Here is a 17,244-nt window from a genome sequence, read left to right on the forward strand (position 1 = left end):
TCACAGGAATGAGAGAAGTCAGGGATTCACTTTTTTCCTGTCTTTTATAGGATGTTTCCTGTCGCTGTCTCCATTAAATATCATGGCACACGGTGCCTATAGTAGTAGGGCATTTCTACTCTGGCTAAGAGAACTACGATTCCTAGAGAGGGTAGCTTTTCTTTTCAGGATTAATGGACTAAGTTGGAGGCTTACATGGAAGTTTGTATTGCCTGGGTCAAGTGCGGCATCCTATTGGTGGGGCGCCTGGTTTGATTCCAATTTGGTAGGAACTCCTTTGGAGGTGATCCAGAACAGATTTAAGGTTCTTAAGCTAGCATGCGGGGCGTTGTGGCTATATTCAGTGGATTTTTCTCTTAGTTCAAGCTTCTGGCGCTTCCTTGTTTGATCCTGCTTTGACAGGAATATCTCTGATATTAGGGGTGGAAAAGGATTTTTTCTACCGCAAGACAAGATGAATAGACATAAAGGAGTTTGCCCTTATTCCGGGATCGGTTTCCAAGTATGGCTTGTCTTCAAACATGGATACGAGATGTCCCAGATAGACGGTGGACATAGTATCCCAGGTTTTTTACATATAATTCATACTTTTTCTCCCAGAGGCAGGCTTCACCTCTCAATTTATCTTCAGGTCAGATAACATTGAGACATTTTTTAAGTGAGGTTGGGACCTCTCTTCCCTTTGAGTGTTAGGTCCAGTTCCTGTAAGGGAACAGGGTCTAGAATTCTATGCTTTCCTGTTCGTGGTTCCCAAAAAGGGGGAATTTTTCATCCTATGGCTAAAGTGTCGAAAACATTTTTTTCTCGGGGTACTGTCCTCTTAAGGTGGAAACCAGGGCTTTCATTCTTCCTTTGGGTCAAAGTGTTCAGTTCATGGTGACTATAGACCTGGAGGACGTGTATTTTCTAGTTCCTGAGTTTTACCTTTATGTCAGACACTTTCAGCTTGTGACTCTTCCCTTTGGCCTTGCCAAGGTTCCCAGAGGGGGCTATTTTTGCAGTGATTAGGTTTCCGGAAATTGCTGTGGCACCCTTCCTGGACATCATAATGGTTCAGGCGCCATCTTTCAACAAGCAAACTCACATACAGAGATTATGTTGTCTTTTCTCATTCCCACGGATGGGAAGTGAATCTGAAAATGAGTTCCCGTATTCCAGCTACAGGGGTAGTTTTCTTAGGGACCATCTTAGTTTCCCTATCTCTGAAAATAATTTTGTCAGGTCAGAAAATAGAGAATTCTTCCTCTTGTTTCTTTTGGTCCTCCTCTGTTTGGCCCTACAGTGGCTCAACATATGACGGCAATTGGTCTGATGGTTATTTCATTGGACAATCATTCCTTTGCTCGATTCCATCTGAGAGTCTGCTGTTATGCATGTTCAGATAGTGGACCGGGGATCTTGTGGCTCTGTGTCGGAGGATAGATCTAGATCTGTCGACATAAGATTCTTCCCTGTGGTTCAGAGAGGGAATTAGTGATAGATCGCTCACTTAGCTTACGAGAGGTAGCAGGATTGTTGCCCGCACTCCCCAGAATCTTTTGGATTTCTCTGGAGCATCTGTCTCGGGGCACATGCTTCTGAAGACCTTCCGGAGTAAAAGTGACCATGGTCACTAGCCTGTTGGGTGGATGACTATCAACTTGAGAGCGATCTACAATGCACGGATGGCTTGGCCTCAGTTGTCTTAACCGTTTTTTTTATGTTCTGGTTGAACAATTTAATCTCAGTGGTTGTCAGGATACAGCTATTGGGATACTCTCACTTTAATTACCTACATCATGTGACCAGCACATCCTATTTAAGCCTAGCTATGAACTCCTATAGTTGCTAGGTAATTTGATATGATTGAGGATCATTGCTCTAGCCTCATTTTGGATCACATCCCTGATTGATCTTCCTGCTTTTTTTTGCAACATTTTTCCCTACACGCAGCCACTCTAGTTGTTCTCCTCGGCTGCAATTACCTGTGGGATTCCGGATTGTACCTCTCTGACCATACGCAGCTAAATTGCTTCTTCCCTACAGCACCAGATCACTAACACGCCGGAGCGTGTGACGTCACTCTGCAGAGCGACGCAACCGGACTAAGACACAGCACCCCTGCAGCTACACCGCACATCAGAGCAATCAGTACCGGAGGTCGGATCCTAAGTACGGTATTGTCCGCTCTTTTGAGCATATCAAATCATACTAAGCTTGTATAGTATTTTACTCCACCTTTCACGCAACCAAAGTTTTGCCTATGCCGATACTGCTATATTAATTCAGTAGTTGTTCCTTTAACTTTCACGCTGCAATGCTGCAGCCATATTGTGACTTCACAGATGCTGCTCACAGGGTACACAGGATTCACACTGTAATGCTTGTTAAGCAGACTGTCTCCTAATTATTTTATTCATTATTTCACCTCTCATTAACTAGATAATATTTGTGCCTTACTCTACCTGCAGCAAGGTTATTCCATGTCTCATATAATCATTTTAGACTTAGATAAGTGTTAGTTAGTGTAGGTTTTCACTTCCTTGATATCTTCTTGTGTATAGGTACTACTTAGTACTGTTCCACAAATAACTAACCTATGTTGGTCACCCTCAGTTCTATGAGCAAGCCAGGGTTTATCCTTGTGATAAAACCCGCAGTGGGGTGTGAGACTGAGTGGTTGAAGATATATGTATAACAATAAGGGTGTTGAACTGAATCCTCACATATTACCTAGCCTTACACTGTTCATCCTATGTACATATATATATTCTCATTCACAAAAAAATGGATGTAGCAGAGCTGAGTAATCATGTTGGAACTCTTGCACAAAATATGGATCTCATGATCCAGGGGTTGAGAGATATGCAGGCTGAAAACCAGGAGCTGCGTAAGTTTATTCGTGACCAAGCTCAGCACAAATCTGTTAATGCGGAAGCCCCACCCCCTGAGCCTATACTTTGTCCTCCTGAGAAGTTTTCAGGCGAAAGGTCGCAGTTTCGTGATTTCAAGAACTCCTGCACCCTCTACTTTTCACTCAAACCACGAAGCTACCCCACAGATAGGATAAAAGTTCTTACAGTCATCTCCTACCTAAGGGGTGAACCAAAGAGTTGGGCGAACACATACTACGAAACTGATGATCCCATACTGGATTCATTCGAGTCCTTTTTCTCAGCTATGTCTCTTCTATATGAGGACCATGATAAGCAGACGACTGCATTGGTTTATCCGATTCACTTAAAGATTAACTTGCCCGTACAGAGATGCCAGATAATCTTGAGACATTCATGTCTCTCACCATCACTTTAGACCGCCGACTCAGGGAAAGGAAACATGAAAGGGGCACCTCAGACCATACCTAAAAGAAAATATATACGCCTAGTACTTCCAGTACTACTAAGAATCAGGATGAACCTATGGACATAGCTTTTGTTCGTGGTCCTCTTAAACCAGAGGAAAAGACTAGACGTCGGTTAAACAACCTATGTCTTTATTATGCCTCCAAGGACCACACCGTAAAGGAATACCCAACCCTGTTAAAGTCAAGAAAGGGTAAGCATGATAGGGTTAAACATGAGCATAAAACTGCTTTACGTAATGCTTCATATTTTAACCATTCTGTTTCTCTGCAGTGGGATCATCAAGTGGTATCCGCGGAGTTGGTGACTGACTCAGGAGCCACAAACAGCTTTATAGATTCCACTTTCGTTCACTTGTATAAAATTCCACTAATAAAGAAAACTGTGTCACTTGAAATCCGAGTTGTAGATGGGTCTTTAATTAATTCAGGTCCTATTACACACCACACCACACCTATACGGCTAGTGTTCCCTAATGGTCATACTTAATTATGTACCTTTGACGTTATACACTCTCCTATTTTTCCTCTAATCCTGGGGTTTAATTGGCTAAAACAACACCAACCCTCTATACACTGGCTCCAAGGCAGTCTTACCTTTGACTCTCAATTTTGTGTCGCTAACTGCATGCCTGTACCTATTCTCTTTCAGTCCCCTTCACATCTGGTCCCAGACGAGTACTCAGATTTCATAGACGTCTTTGACAAAAAACAAGCTGAAGCTCTACCACCCCATAGCCTGTTTGATTGTCCTATAGATCTTGTACCCGGCTCAAAAATACCTGTAGGACATGTGTATCGTCTTTCATGACCTGCACTCACCCATCTTAAACAATATCTCAATGAAAATTTAGATAAAGGCTTTATTAGGCCGTCTACTTCACCGGCAGGTGCCGGAATGTTTTTCGTCCGAAACAAGGATGATACCATTAGACCAATCATTGATTATAGGGAACTGAATAAGTGTACAATAAAAAATAGGTATCCCCTTCCTCTTATTCCGTAGTTGATAGAACGCCTACAGGGCGCTAAGATATACACTAAGCTTGATTTACGTGGCGCATACAACCTGGTAAGGTTAAGGAAGGGAAACGAGTGGCTCACAGCGTTCCGCACCCGCTATGGCCTTTATGAATATCTTGTAATGCCATTCGGGTTGTGCAACGCACCCGTCACATTTCAATATTTCATTAATCATCTATTCAAAGATCTACTTGATACATGTGTTGTCATATATCTGGATGATATCCTCATATATTCAGATACCTTGGATAACCACCTCAATCATGTAAGGACTGTTTTACTCACACAGAGAGAACCAGCTGTTTGCTAAATTGGAAAAGTGTATATTTCATTCTGAATCTATTTCCTTCCTTGGCTACCACATATCTCCTAAGGGTATTCGAATGGAGTCTAACAAAGTGGATGCCATTACCAATTGGCCTCCTCCTTCCTCCAAAAAGGATGTACAGAGATTCCTAGGATTTTCGAACTTTTATAGGAAGTTCATAAAAGATTTCTCGGCAATAGTAAAACCTCTAACCGAACTCACAAGAATATCGACTAAATTTATCTGATTGTTCCTTCAAAATACTCAAGGAAAAGTTAATCTCCTGTTCTGCAATTTCCAGATCCTGAAAAGCCATTCTTTCTCGAAGTGGACTCTTCGGACTATGCGCTTGGGGCAATTCTATCACAAAGGTTATCTGAGGTAGAACCTCTTTACCCAGTAGCATATTACTCAAGAACCATGAACACCGCTGAACTCAACTACTCTATTGGCGAAAAAGAGCTCTTAGCAATCAAGGCAGCCCTTGAATTCTGGAGACATCTACTGGAAGGCGCAAGCCACACCGTCATTATCTACACCACAGGAACTTGCAATATTTAAAGACCAATAAAACACTATCTGTTCGCCAAGTTCGTTGGAGCCTCTTCTTTACAAGGTTTAACTTCTTGATCACCTATTGCCCAGCTGCTAGAAACTTAAAGGCTGATGCTCTTTTTGGATCCACACATAGACCTTATAGACAGTATACTCCACAGACTATAATTCCACCGCACAAATTCATTGGGCTCACCTTGAATCAAGTTACGTATTTTCGTAACCACCAAAAGACCGACCCGAGTATACATAACCTAAAGCTAGAAAGGAATTCTCATGGGCTCTTTCACTCGAAGGGAAAGTTATATGTCCCCTTGTCTCTTAGAGACACAGTTCTAAGCAAGGCTCATGAATCCCCTTTATCTGGACATCCAGGTTTCCGTAAAACCCTACACCTCATCCAAAGGGACTTTTGGTGGCCTGGCATTGCAAGTACTGTTAAACGTTATGTACAAACATGCCCTGTTTGTAATACCTGTAAACCTTCTCATATCCGTCCATATGGTCATCTTCTATCTCTTCCTATAGCAGACAGACCTTGGCGGCATATCACTATGGATTTTATCGTAGATCTCCCCACATCCTCCAACTATAACACCATACTAGTTGTGGTCGATCAGTTCTCTAAGATGGCCCATTTTTTTTTACCAATGCTGGGTCTTCCAACTGCACCAGAAACAGCCGAAGCTTTTCTTAAAAAATGTAGTACGTCTCCATGGTCTTCCTGATTCTGTAAGAACGGACAGGGGGTTCCACTTCACTTCCAAGTTCTGGATTCATCTCTGCAAATGTTTGAACATCGAAAGACAGTTGACTTCAGCATACCATCCCCAGACGAATGGACAAACTGAGAGGACTAACCAGACTCTTGAGCAGTACCACAGATGCTTTTGCAATTTCCAACAAGATGAATGGATTACCCTTTTACATACTGCGGAATTCTCCTTTAATAACACTGGGAATGCCTCGACAAAGCTAAATCCATTCTATGTGAATTATGGTTATCACCCTACTTATCTTCTTCACAGGGAGGATAATATTTCTCCTATGGTTACAGACTCCGTGAACACTCTCAACCAAACCTTTAAGTTTCTACAAGAAACCCTGACCTTAGCCCAGGTCAAGCAGAAATATTACTATGATCTGAGAAGAACCAAGCCTCCATTATATAAGCCTGGAGATCTAGTTTGGCTATCCACAAAAAACCTCAAGCTACAAATTCCCAGTAGGAAATTGTGCAGTCTCTTCATCAGTCCCTACAAAATCCTGAGAGTAGTTAATTAAAATGCTGTCACTTTGGAACTGCCTCCTTCCATTAAAATCCATCCCACCTTCCATGCCTCGCTGCTTAAACCGTACTACCTCATTAGACCTTCTGTTGTTCCGACAACTGATCCCATACCTCTGCCGGATGTCATTAGCTACGAGGTTGCTGAGATTCTTGATTCTCGCATCTACAGATGTACCCTTCAGTATCTAGTCCGATGGAAAGGCTACGGCCCTGAGGATTCCTGGGAACCTGTATCCAACATCTCAGCTCCTAGGTTGGTCTCTCTTTTCCATCGACGCCATCCCGACCGTCCCAGGCCTTGATCTGTTGGGGGTCTCTTGAGGGGGGTATACTGTCAGGATACAGCTATTGGGATACTCTCACTTTAATTACCTACATCATGTGACCAGCACATCCTATTTAAGCCTAGCTATGAACTCCTATAGTTGCTAGGTAATTTGATACGATTGAGGATCATTGCTCTAGCCTCATTTTGGATCACATCCCTGATTAATCTTCCTGCTTTTTTTCCCAACATTTTTCCCTACACGCAGCCACTCTAGTTGTTATCCTGGGCTGCAATTACCTGTGGGATTCTGGATTGTACCTCTCTGACCATACGCAGCTAAACTGCTTCTTCCCTACAGCACCGGATCACTAACACGCCGGAGCGTGTGACGTCACTCTGCAGAGCGACACAACCGGACTAAGACACAGCACTCCTGCAGCTACACCGCACATTAGAGCAATCCGTACCGGAGGTCGGATCCTAAGTACGGTATTGTCCGCTCTTTTGAATATATCAAATCATACTAAGCTTGTATAGTATTTTACTCCACCTTTCACGCAACCAAAGTTTTGCCTATGCCGATACTGCTATATTAATTCAGTAGTTGTTTCTTTAACTTTCACGCTGCAATGCTGCAGCCATATAGTGACTTCACAGATGCTGCTCACAGGGTACACAGGATTCACACTGTAATGCTTGTTAAGCAGACTGTCTCCTAATTATTTTATTCATTATTTCACCTCTCATTAACTAGATAATATTTGTGCCTTACTCTACCTGCAGCAAGGTTATTCCTTGTCTCATATAATCATTTTAGACTTAGATAAGTGTTAGTTAGTGTAGGTTTTCACTTCCTTGATATCTTCTTGTGTATAGGTACTACTTAGTACTGTTCCACAAATAACTGACCAATGTTGGTCACCCTCAGTTCTATGAGCAAGCCAGGGTTTATCCTTGTAATAAAACCCGCAGTGGGGTGTGAGACTGAGTGGTCGAAGATATATGTATAACAATAAGGGTGTTGAACTGAATCCTCACAGTGGTTTACATTAACCACCTGGGAGGAATCTGGAGTTCCTTTGCCATGGTTGGCATGGATTGTTCGGTTGGGCGGACGCTCACATTCGTTTATTCACTTTTAACAAGTGAATACCGGGAGCGGACTTCTTGAGCAGTCAGATTTTTCATCCCGGGGAATGGGCGCTTCTCCCGGAATTTGTTGTTCCCTCTATGTGTCCTCATTCTTATATGTTTAGGAACGTGTATGCACAATTTAAATGTTGTGCGTACTTAATATTGTTTTCTCTGTATCCGAAAGCTACTGCTACTTCTCTTTTCTGGTTAAGAAGTTTATTTTGCTTGTTTTTCAGACTCCGGGGCTGCAGTCTCCTGATAGAGTTATGGCTCATTACATGAAGGCTGTCTCTTCTTCTAAGATTTTCACAGATTAAGCTTCTGTGGATCAGTTTTACAAGGTTGTAGCTTGGTCTTCTTTACATACTGTACTTTTTCGATTTTTTTTCAAATTTGATTCTTTTGCCTCGGCTAAGGCTTCTTTTGGGAGAAAGGTTTTCCAAGCAATGCTGCCTTTTGTTTAGGTCTGCCTGTCTTGTCCCTCCCTATTCATCTGTGTCCTCTGGCTTGGGTATTGGTTCCCAGCAGTAATTGATGAAGCCGTGGACTCACCATATCTTAGGAAAGAAAACAGGATTTATGCTTACCTGATCAATCTATTTATTTCTGGATATGGTGAGTCCATAGCCCCGCCCTTTATTTCAAGAGTTAATTTTTTTTCTAAACCTCAGGCACCTTTACACCTTGTGTTACTCCTTTTTGCTCCATTTCCCTTCGGTCAAATGACTGGGGATTGTGGGAAGGGAAGTGATACTTAACAGCTTTGCTGTGGTGCTCTTTGCCTCCTCCTGCTGGCCAGGAGTGGTATTCCCAACAGTAATTGATGAAACCATGGACTCACTATATCCGGAAATAAATAGATTTATCAGGCAAGCATAAATCCTGTTATTTCCTGCTTTATTTCTACCAAACTGTTTGTTACAGTTGATTGTAAGTATGGCATCCATTTTTTCCCACATTTTTTCAAAGTTAACAGTGATATCTTGCTTTGAAAGCAGAGCTTTGATATCTGCTTTCGTGACTGGAGTTAAATCATCTGTATCTAGTTGTGAATTTCCTTATAAATCCAGTTCTTCATCTATATCCAATTCTTGTTTGTCTTGTGGTTTTCCCCCTTGGAGGCTTTGAAGAAAATATTGATTGCAGCCGGTTTCCCCGCTGTGGCAGGCTTATTTATCAATTCTGTAGATATGCTTGCCAATTTTAAGTAACCGGTTTAAATGTCAGTCTATTGTGTTCTCAAAGTGGAGAGTCGTTTTATTTACTATAAATCAGTTGAAATAATATCACAGGTAATCTCTATCTGCTGGATTAGAAAACAGATGCCCCTACATGTAGCAGCTTAGCTCTCAGAGTTAACAAGTGGTTATGTGAGAAAATCAGTGAAATTGTCCCTGCTCCGGTACAGATAAGTGTTATGAAAGTTGAACACACATCTCTTGAACTGTTTAGTGGATCATGCAGCTGCGCTATATTACTTCCTATAAAGCCATGCTGTAACCTCTACCCCACTGTTTGCGGCTCCCGTGTGAATTTCGGAAGTTATGTTGGTGCTTGGAAGGGATTTATAGCCCTTTTATACAGTGGCCCTCTCATACCTCATCACCCTATGTGCTTTCTGGGGCTTCTTTGTCTGCCCCGTTTCCATATGGCCGTTCCATGTTGTCTCTTAAGATGGCGCCTCCTCACACTGCTGCTGGAGCTCTCATTACACAAAGCGGCTCCTTCCCGATCTGCATAGTTTCGGTTTGATTCTGGAGGCTTCTACCTGTGTCAGGTGTTATCCATCAGCAGATTGTGAAACTTTTGGGCCATTTGCAAAGACCTTTATGCCCCTTTGTTGTTCGGATTGCACGGAGCGGTTTAACTACACAGCCATCTCAGGTCAGGTCTGCCCCCTAATTCTTGCTTTTAAAAGAGTTTCCATAAATTTCCCTACTAATGAAGTTAAACTAACTGGCCTGTAGTTACCAGAGTGTTCCCTACTGCCCATTTTAAGTTGAGGTACTACATTTGATATTCTCCAATCATCTAGAACAACTCCTGTCAATAGTAACTAATTAAACAGCTGAGTTGAGGGCAGTTAACACAGATCAAAGATCTTTAAAAATCCTTGGATGAATATTATCACCACTCACTGACTCAATAAAACCTCATATTCCGTAAAAAGATTAGTGCTAAGCCTATTTTCATTTTTAGTAGCACCCCTTAATGTAGTCATTCACAATCTTTTGTGAATATAGAACAGAAGTAATCATTGAGACAGTCAGTAATTTGCAATTTTTCCTTCCATCATTCTACTGTCAATTGTTTAGAGCTGATATATCTAAAAGAAGAAAGTTTTATCCCCATCTCTCACTGACTCGCTATCACAAAAACAACAATGCACTAGTGGGAGTTAGCTGTTGATTGGTGGCAGCACATAAATGCCTGACGTTATTGGTTCACTTGATCTGTTCAGCTAGTTTCCAGTAGTGCATTGCTGCTCCTTTAACAAAGCATACCAAGAGAATTAAGCAAATATAATAGAAATATGTTTGAAAGTTGTTTCAAATGGTATGCTCTACTTGAATCAAGAATATTTTTGGGGTTTCATGTCCCTTTAAGTATTTAATACTCAAACAATGACATAGTATCATGTGTGTCTGTGGACTCTGAACATCAACTAGTATGAACTATTATTCTGGCATTGGCACTGTTCAACTACACTAGGCTAATTTTTCTTACACAGGGAAATACGTTAGCAAATCTTCATAAGGGAGTACAGTAATTGTAGGAGCACATGAACAGTGGTAATATGGTCCTCTAGAAAAGCAGCACATGCTGTAAAGACAAAATGGTAAACTTATATGAAAAACAGATTCTGTTAGATGGGGTAAGAACATACGCAGAATTCAACAATAGAGAATCATCAGTTAAAGGGATATGAACCCAACATTTTTCTTTGTAGCCACCAATCAGCAAGCGCTGAATCAAAAATGGGCCTGCTCCTAAGCTTATATTCCTTCTTTTTCAAATATAGATACCAAGAGAACGAATGAAAAATTGATAATAGGAGTAAATTAGAAAGTTGCTTAAAATTGCTTTCTGTATCTGAATCATTAGGACTGCTAAGCCTTAATACAGAAAAGATGGTGGCAAAACCATATTTGAATATATTAATGAAAAAATGCCAAATAAGAGATAGTAAGTTCAAGTGCAGTTGGGGACGGAGATAAGGAAATAGCCGAATGACTAAATGATTTTCCCTGTGCTATGACCACAAACGTTTGTGAAGAGATCGCCATTAATAACTGGATCCCTAGGTAAAAAAACAAATGTGTGTATAAGTGTCAGCCGTACCTTGCCCTTTACAATGCATAAATCTTCTTTCTGTATAATCTGTGAACTAACAAAAACACACAATGTGTTAAAAAAAACTTATTCAGAAACTTCACATTCATAATCTGAAAAGCGTAGAACATAAGATCTTACAACGCAAGTAAACATACTTGTCAATGACATCTGCAATGAATTGACTGGCCACCTGTGCCTCTTCTCCAGGGGGACCGGGGCGGAAACGGGAGGAGCACAAGGGTGTAAGATCCACATTAGGAACTGTAAACAACAATTAAAGCAGCTTTAGATGGTAGCAAACTAGATTAGTCATTTTATACCTTTTGTGAATACTCTACAAGAAATAATTTATTACATAATATACAAATATAATATGTGTCTCAATTATGTGCTTAAAAGGGATACTGAACCCAAATGTATTCTTTCATGAAACAGAGAGAGCATGCAATTTTAAGCAACTTTCTAATTTACTCCTTTTATCAATTTTCTTTGTAAGCAGGAATGTAATCTTACGAGCCAGCCCATCTTTGGTTCAGCACCTGGGTAGTGCTTGCCGATTGGTGGCTAAATACAGCCACCAATCAGCAAGCTCTATCCAGGATTCTGAACCAAAAATGGGTCAGCTCATAAGTTTACATCCCTGCTTTTTCAAATAAAGAGAACAAAGAAAATTTGATAATAGGAGCAAATTAGAAAGTTGCTTAGAATTGCATGCTCTATCTGAATCATGAAAGAAAAAAAATTGTGTTTAGTATCCCTTTAACTGTCCACATCAAGGGCTTGATTTATCAATCAAGGGTGGACAGGGGCATACATATTCGCCCCTGTCCGTCCAAGCCTTCCTCTGGCAGGCGGCAATCCGCTTCCTGAATTTAACAGCCAATCACACGCGGGCAGGAGTTGTCAATCTTCTCAGTCGGAAGAGATGGAGAAGAGGGTAGGGAAGCAGCAGTCTGATGACCGCTGCTTAATAAATCCTGACTGCATGTTGTCTTGTGAGAACTTACAGTCGAAGGGAGTAGAAGGGCTTGATAAATCGAGCCCCAAGTAATAGTTTTTTCAGTGATTTTCTAGAGCCAAGAACGCCCAAGAAAGTTGCTGTCACTATCTATTTATACTATATAAGAGCACAGCTAGGATAATTCCACATACAATGTTTAATTTGATATCAAAAATATTTAATGCACATTAATTCACTTTGCCCACTTTTCCTGCAATCTAAAACAGTATTTTTTAGGCTTCCCCAGAGAGGCTGGAAAAAGTTTTGCAGAATCCTGACCCTGCTACTAGTATATATCCCACATAGGTATTGCTTAGTGCAGGAGGTCATTTACATGTGTCCCTAAAAGGTCTCAGCAAAGAAGAAAACAAAAGAAGATACGAAAAACAGAATTTATGCTTACCTGATAAATTACTTTCTCTTGCGGTGTATCCAGTCCACGGATTCATCCTTTACTTGTGGGATATTCTCATTCCCTACAGGAAGTGGCAAAGAGAGCACACAGCAAAGCTGTCCATATAGCTCCTCCTCTAGCTCCACCCCCCAGTCATTCGACCAAAGGTTAGGAAGAAAAAGGAGAAACCATAGGGTGCAGTGGTGACTGTAGTTTAAACAAAAAAAATTTTACCTGACTTAAATGCCAGGGCGGGCCGTGGACTGGATACACCGCAAGAGCAAGTAATTTATCAGGTAAGCATAAATTCTGTTTTCTCTTGCAAGGTGTATCCAGTCCACGGATTCATCCTTTACTTGTGGGATACCAATACCAAAGCTTTAGGACACGGATGAAGGGAGGGAACAAGACAGGTACCTTAAACGGAAGGCACCACTGCTTGCAAAACCTTTCTCCCAAAAATAGCCTACGAAGAAGCAAAAGTATCGAATTTGTAAAATTTGGCAAAAGTATGCAGTGAAGACCAAGTTGCTGCCTTACAAATCTGTTCAACAGAAGCCTCATTTTTGAAAGCCCATGTGGAAGACACTGCTCTGGTAGAATGAGCAGTAATTCTTTCAGGAGGCTGCTGGCCAGCAGTCTCATAGGCCAAACGGATGATGCTTTTCAGCCAAAAGGAAAGAGAGGTTGCAGTAGCTTTCTGACCTCTCCTCTTACCTGAATAGATAACAAACAAAGAAGATGTTTTGTCTGAAATCCTTAGTTGTTTGTAAATAGAACTTTAAAAGCACGAACTACATCAAGATTGTGTAATAGACGTTCCTTCTTCGAAGATGGATTAGGACACAGAGAAGGAACAACTATTTCCTGGTTAATATTCTTGTTAGAAAAAACTTTAGGAAGAAAACCAGGCTTGGTACGCAAAACTACCTTATCTGCGTGGAACACCAGGTAAGGTGAATCACACTGTAAGGCAGATAATTCTGAAACTCTTCTAGCAGAAGAGATAGCTATCAAAAACAAAACTTTCCAAGATAACAACTTAATGTCTATGGAATGTAAAGGTCCAAACGGAACCCCTTGAAGAACTGAAAGAACTAGATTCAAACTCCATGGCGGAGCCACAGGTTTATAGACAGGCTTGATTCTGTCTAAAGCCTGAACAAATGCTTGAACGTCTGGTACCTCTGCCAGACGCTTGTGTAACAGGATAGACAAAGCAGATATTTGTCCTTTTAAGGAACTAGCTGACAATCCTTTCTCCAATCCTTCTTGGAGAAAAGCCAATATCCTGGGAATCCTAATCTTACTCCATGAGTAACCCTTGGATTCACACCAACAAAGATATTTCCGCCATATCGTATGGTAGATTTTCCTGGTGACAGGCTTTCTAGCCTGAATCAGAGTATCTATAACTGACTCAGAGAACCCACGCTTTGATAGAATTAAGCGTTCAATCTCCAAGCAGTCAGACGTAGAGAAACTAAATTTGGATGCTTGAACGGACCCTGTATCAGAAGATCCTGCCTCATTGGCAATGTCCATGGTGGGACAGAGGACATGTCCACTAGGTCTGCATACCAAGTCCTGCGTGGCCACGCAGGCGCTATCAGAATCACCGAAGCCTTCTCCTGCTTGATTCTGGCAACCAGACGCGGGAGGAGAGGAAACGTGGAAAAACATAAGCCAGATTGAAGGACCAAGGCGCTGCTAGACCATCTATCAATACCGCCTTGGGATCCCGGGACCTGGACCCGTAGAGAGGAAGTTTGGTGTTCTGACGGGACGCCATCAGATGCAACTCTGGAATGCCCCAAAGCTGAGTCAGCTGGGCAAATGCCTCCGGGTGGAGTTCCCACTCCCCCGGGTGAAAAGTCTGACAACTTAAAAAATCCGCCTCCCAGTTGTCTACTCCTGGGATGTGAATTGCTGAGAAATGGCAGGAGTGATCCCCCGCCCACCTGATTATTTTGGTTACTTCCGTCATTGCTAGGGAACTCTTTGTTCCCCCCTGATGATTGACGTAAGCTACAGTCGTGATGTTGTCCGACTGAAATCTGATGTATTTGGCCGCAGCTAGTTGAGGCCATGCCTGAAGAGCGTTGAATATCGCCCTAAGTTCCAGAATGTTTATCGGGAGAAGAGTTTCTTCCCGAGACCATAAACCCTGAGCTTTCGGGGAGTCCCAGACCGCACCCCAGCCTAACAGACTGCGTCGGTCGTTACAATGATCCACTCTGGTCTGCGGAAACTATTCCCTGAGACAGGTGATCCTGAGACAACCACCAGAGAAGAGAGTCTCTGGTCTCCTGGTCTAACTGAATTTGAGGAGACAAATCTGCATAATCCCCATTCCACTGTTTGAGCATGCATAGTTGCAGTGGTCTGAGGTTTATCCGAGCAAAAGGGACTATGTCCATTGCCGCTACCATTAGTCCGATTGTCTCCATGCACTGAGCTACAGATGGCCGAGGAATGGAATGAAGAGCTCGGCAAGTAGTTAACAGTTTTAACTTTCTGACCTCCGTCAGAAATATTTTCATTTCTATCGAGTCTATCAGAGTTCATAGGAATGGAACTCTTGTGAGGGGGGAGAGAGAACTCTTTTTTACGTTCACCTTCCACCCGTGAGACCTCAGAAAGGCCAATAGATCTCCGTGTGAGATTTGGTTCTTTGGAAAGTTGACGCCTGAATTAAGATGTCGTCTAAGTAAGGCGCCACTGCTATGCCCCGCGGTCTTAGCACCGGCAGGAGTGACCCTAGTACCTTTGTGAAAATTCTGGGAGCAGTGGCCAACCCGAAAGGAAAAGCCACAAACTGATGCTTGTCCAGAAAGGCGAACCTGAGAAACTGGTGATGATCTTTGTGGATAGGAATATGCAGATACGCATCCTTTAGATCCACAGTAGTCATATATTGACCCTCCTGGATGATTGGTAAGATTGTCCGAATGGTCTCCATCTTGAATGATGGGACTCTGAGGAATTTGTTTAGAATTTTGAGATCCAGGATTGGTCTGAAAGTTCTTTCTTTTTTGGGAACCACAAACAGGTTTGAGTAAAACCCCAGTCCTTGTTCCGCAATTGGAACTGGGTAGATCACTCCCATTGTAAGTAGATCTTCCACACAGCGTAAAAACGCCTCTTTCTTTGTCTGATCTGTAGACAGACGAGAAATGTGGAACCTTCCCCTTGGAGGAGAGTCCTTGAATTCTAGAAGGTATCCCTGGGCTACAATCTATAATGCCCAAGGATCGTGTACATCTCTTGCCAAGGCCTGAGCGAAGAGAGAGAGTCTGCCCCCTACTAGATCCGGTCCCGGATCGAGGGCTACCCCTTCATGCTGTCTTGGTGGCAGCTGCAGGCTTTTTGGCCTGTTTACCCTTATTCCAGCCCTGGTAAGGTTTCCAGGTTGCCTTGGGCTGTGAAGAGTTACCCTTTTGCTTTGCAGCCGGAGAGGATGAAGCGGGGCCGTTCCTGAAATTGCGAAAGGAACGAAAATTAGCCTTGTTCTTTGTCTTAAAGGGCTTGTCCTGAGGGAGAGCATGGCCTTTTCCCCCGGTGATATCTGAAATAATCTCTTTCAATTCAGGCCCGAAGAGGGTCTTTCCTTTGAAAGGGATGTTCAAAAGCTTGGATTTAGACGACACATCGGCCGACCAGGACTTTAGCCATAGCGCCCTGAGCGCCAGAATGGCGAACCCTGAATTTTTCGCCTCTAACTTAGCTATTTGGAAAGCGGCGTCAGTGATAAAAGAATTATCCAGCTTTAGAGCCTTAATTCTATCCATAATTTCCTCATATGAGGTCTCCGTCTGGAGCGAGTCTTCCAGCGCCTCAAACCAGAAAGCAGCTGCAGTAGTTACAGGAATAATGCAGGCAATAGGTTGGAGAAGAAAACCTTGTTGAACAAAAATTTTCTTAAGTAAACCCTCTAACTTCTTATCCATAGGGTCTTTAAAAGCACAACTGTCTTCAATTGGTATGGTTGTGCGTTTAGCAAGTGTAGAAATAGCCCCCTCCACCTTAGGGACCGTCTGCCACGAGTCCCGCACAGGGTCAGGTATGGGGAACATTTTCTTAAAAACAGGAGGGGGAGCAAAGGGAATACCTGGTCTATCCCACTCCCTAGTAACGATATCCGCAATTCTCTTAGGGACCGGAAACGTATCCGTGTAAACCGGGACCTCTAGGTACTTGTCCATTTTACACAATTTCTCTGGGATCACCAAAGGGTCGCAGTCATCCAGAGTAGCTAATACCTCCCTAAGCAAAACGCGGAGGTGTTCTAGTTTAAATTTAAAAGGCAATGTATCTGAATCTGTCTGAGGAGGAACCCTTCCTGAATCAGAGACTTCTCCCTCAGACATCAAATCCCTCGCTCCCACTTCAGAGCGTTGTGAGAGTATATCGGATACGGCTACCAAAGCTCATAATCTGTTCTTAAAACGGAGCTATCACGCTTTGCGGGTAACACGGGAAGTTTAGATAAGAAGGCTGTAAGAGAATTATCCATGACTGCCGCTAAGTCTTGTAATGTAAAAGTGTTAGACGCACTAGAGGTACTAGGCGTCGCTTGCGCAGGCGTAACTGGTT

At 42.5% G+C, this 17,244-nt stretch overlaps 1 protein-coding gene across 1 annotated transcript in view; it reads right to left on the reverse strand.

The window, feature by feature from the left end:
• Window positions 1-17,244, reverse strand: part of EXOSC8 (exosome component 8) — a 143,231-nt gene that overhangs the window by 67,638 nt on the left and 58,349 nt on the right. Inside the window, exons 6-7 of the mRNA XM_053708434.1 lie at window positions 11,410-11,515; window positions 11,261-11,306 (exon numbers count right to left, since the gene is read on the reverse strand). Of these exons, the coding sequence (XP_053564409.1) occupies window positions 11,261-11,306; window positions 11,410-11,515 (152 nt within the window). The remainder of the gene's footprint in view (window positions 1-11,260; window positions 11,307-11,409; window positions 11,516-17,244) is intronic.

The sequence above is a fragment of the Bombina bombina genome, chromosome 3 (genome assembly GCF_027579735.1).
Source record: "Bombina bombina isolate aBomBom1 chromosome 3, aBomBom1.pri, whole genome shotgun sequence".
NCBI lineage: Eukaryota > Metazoa > Chordata > Amphibia > Anura > Bombinatoridae > Bombina > Bombina bombina.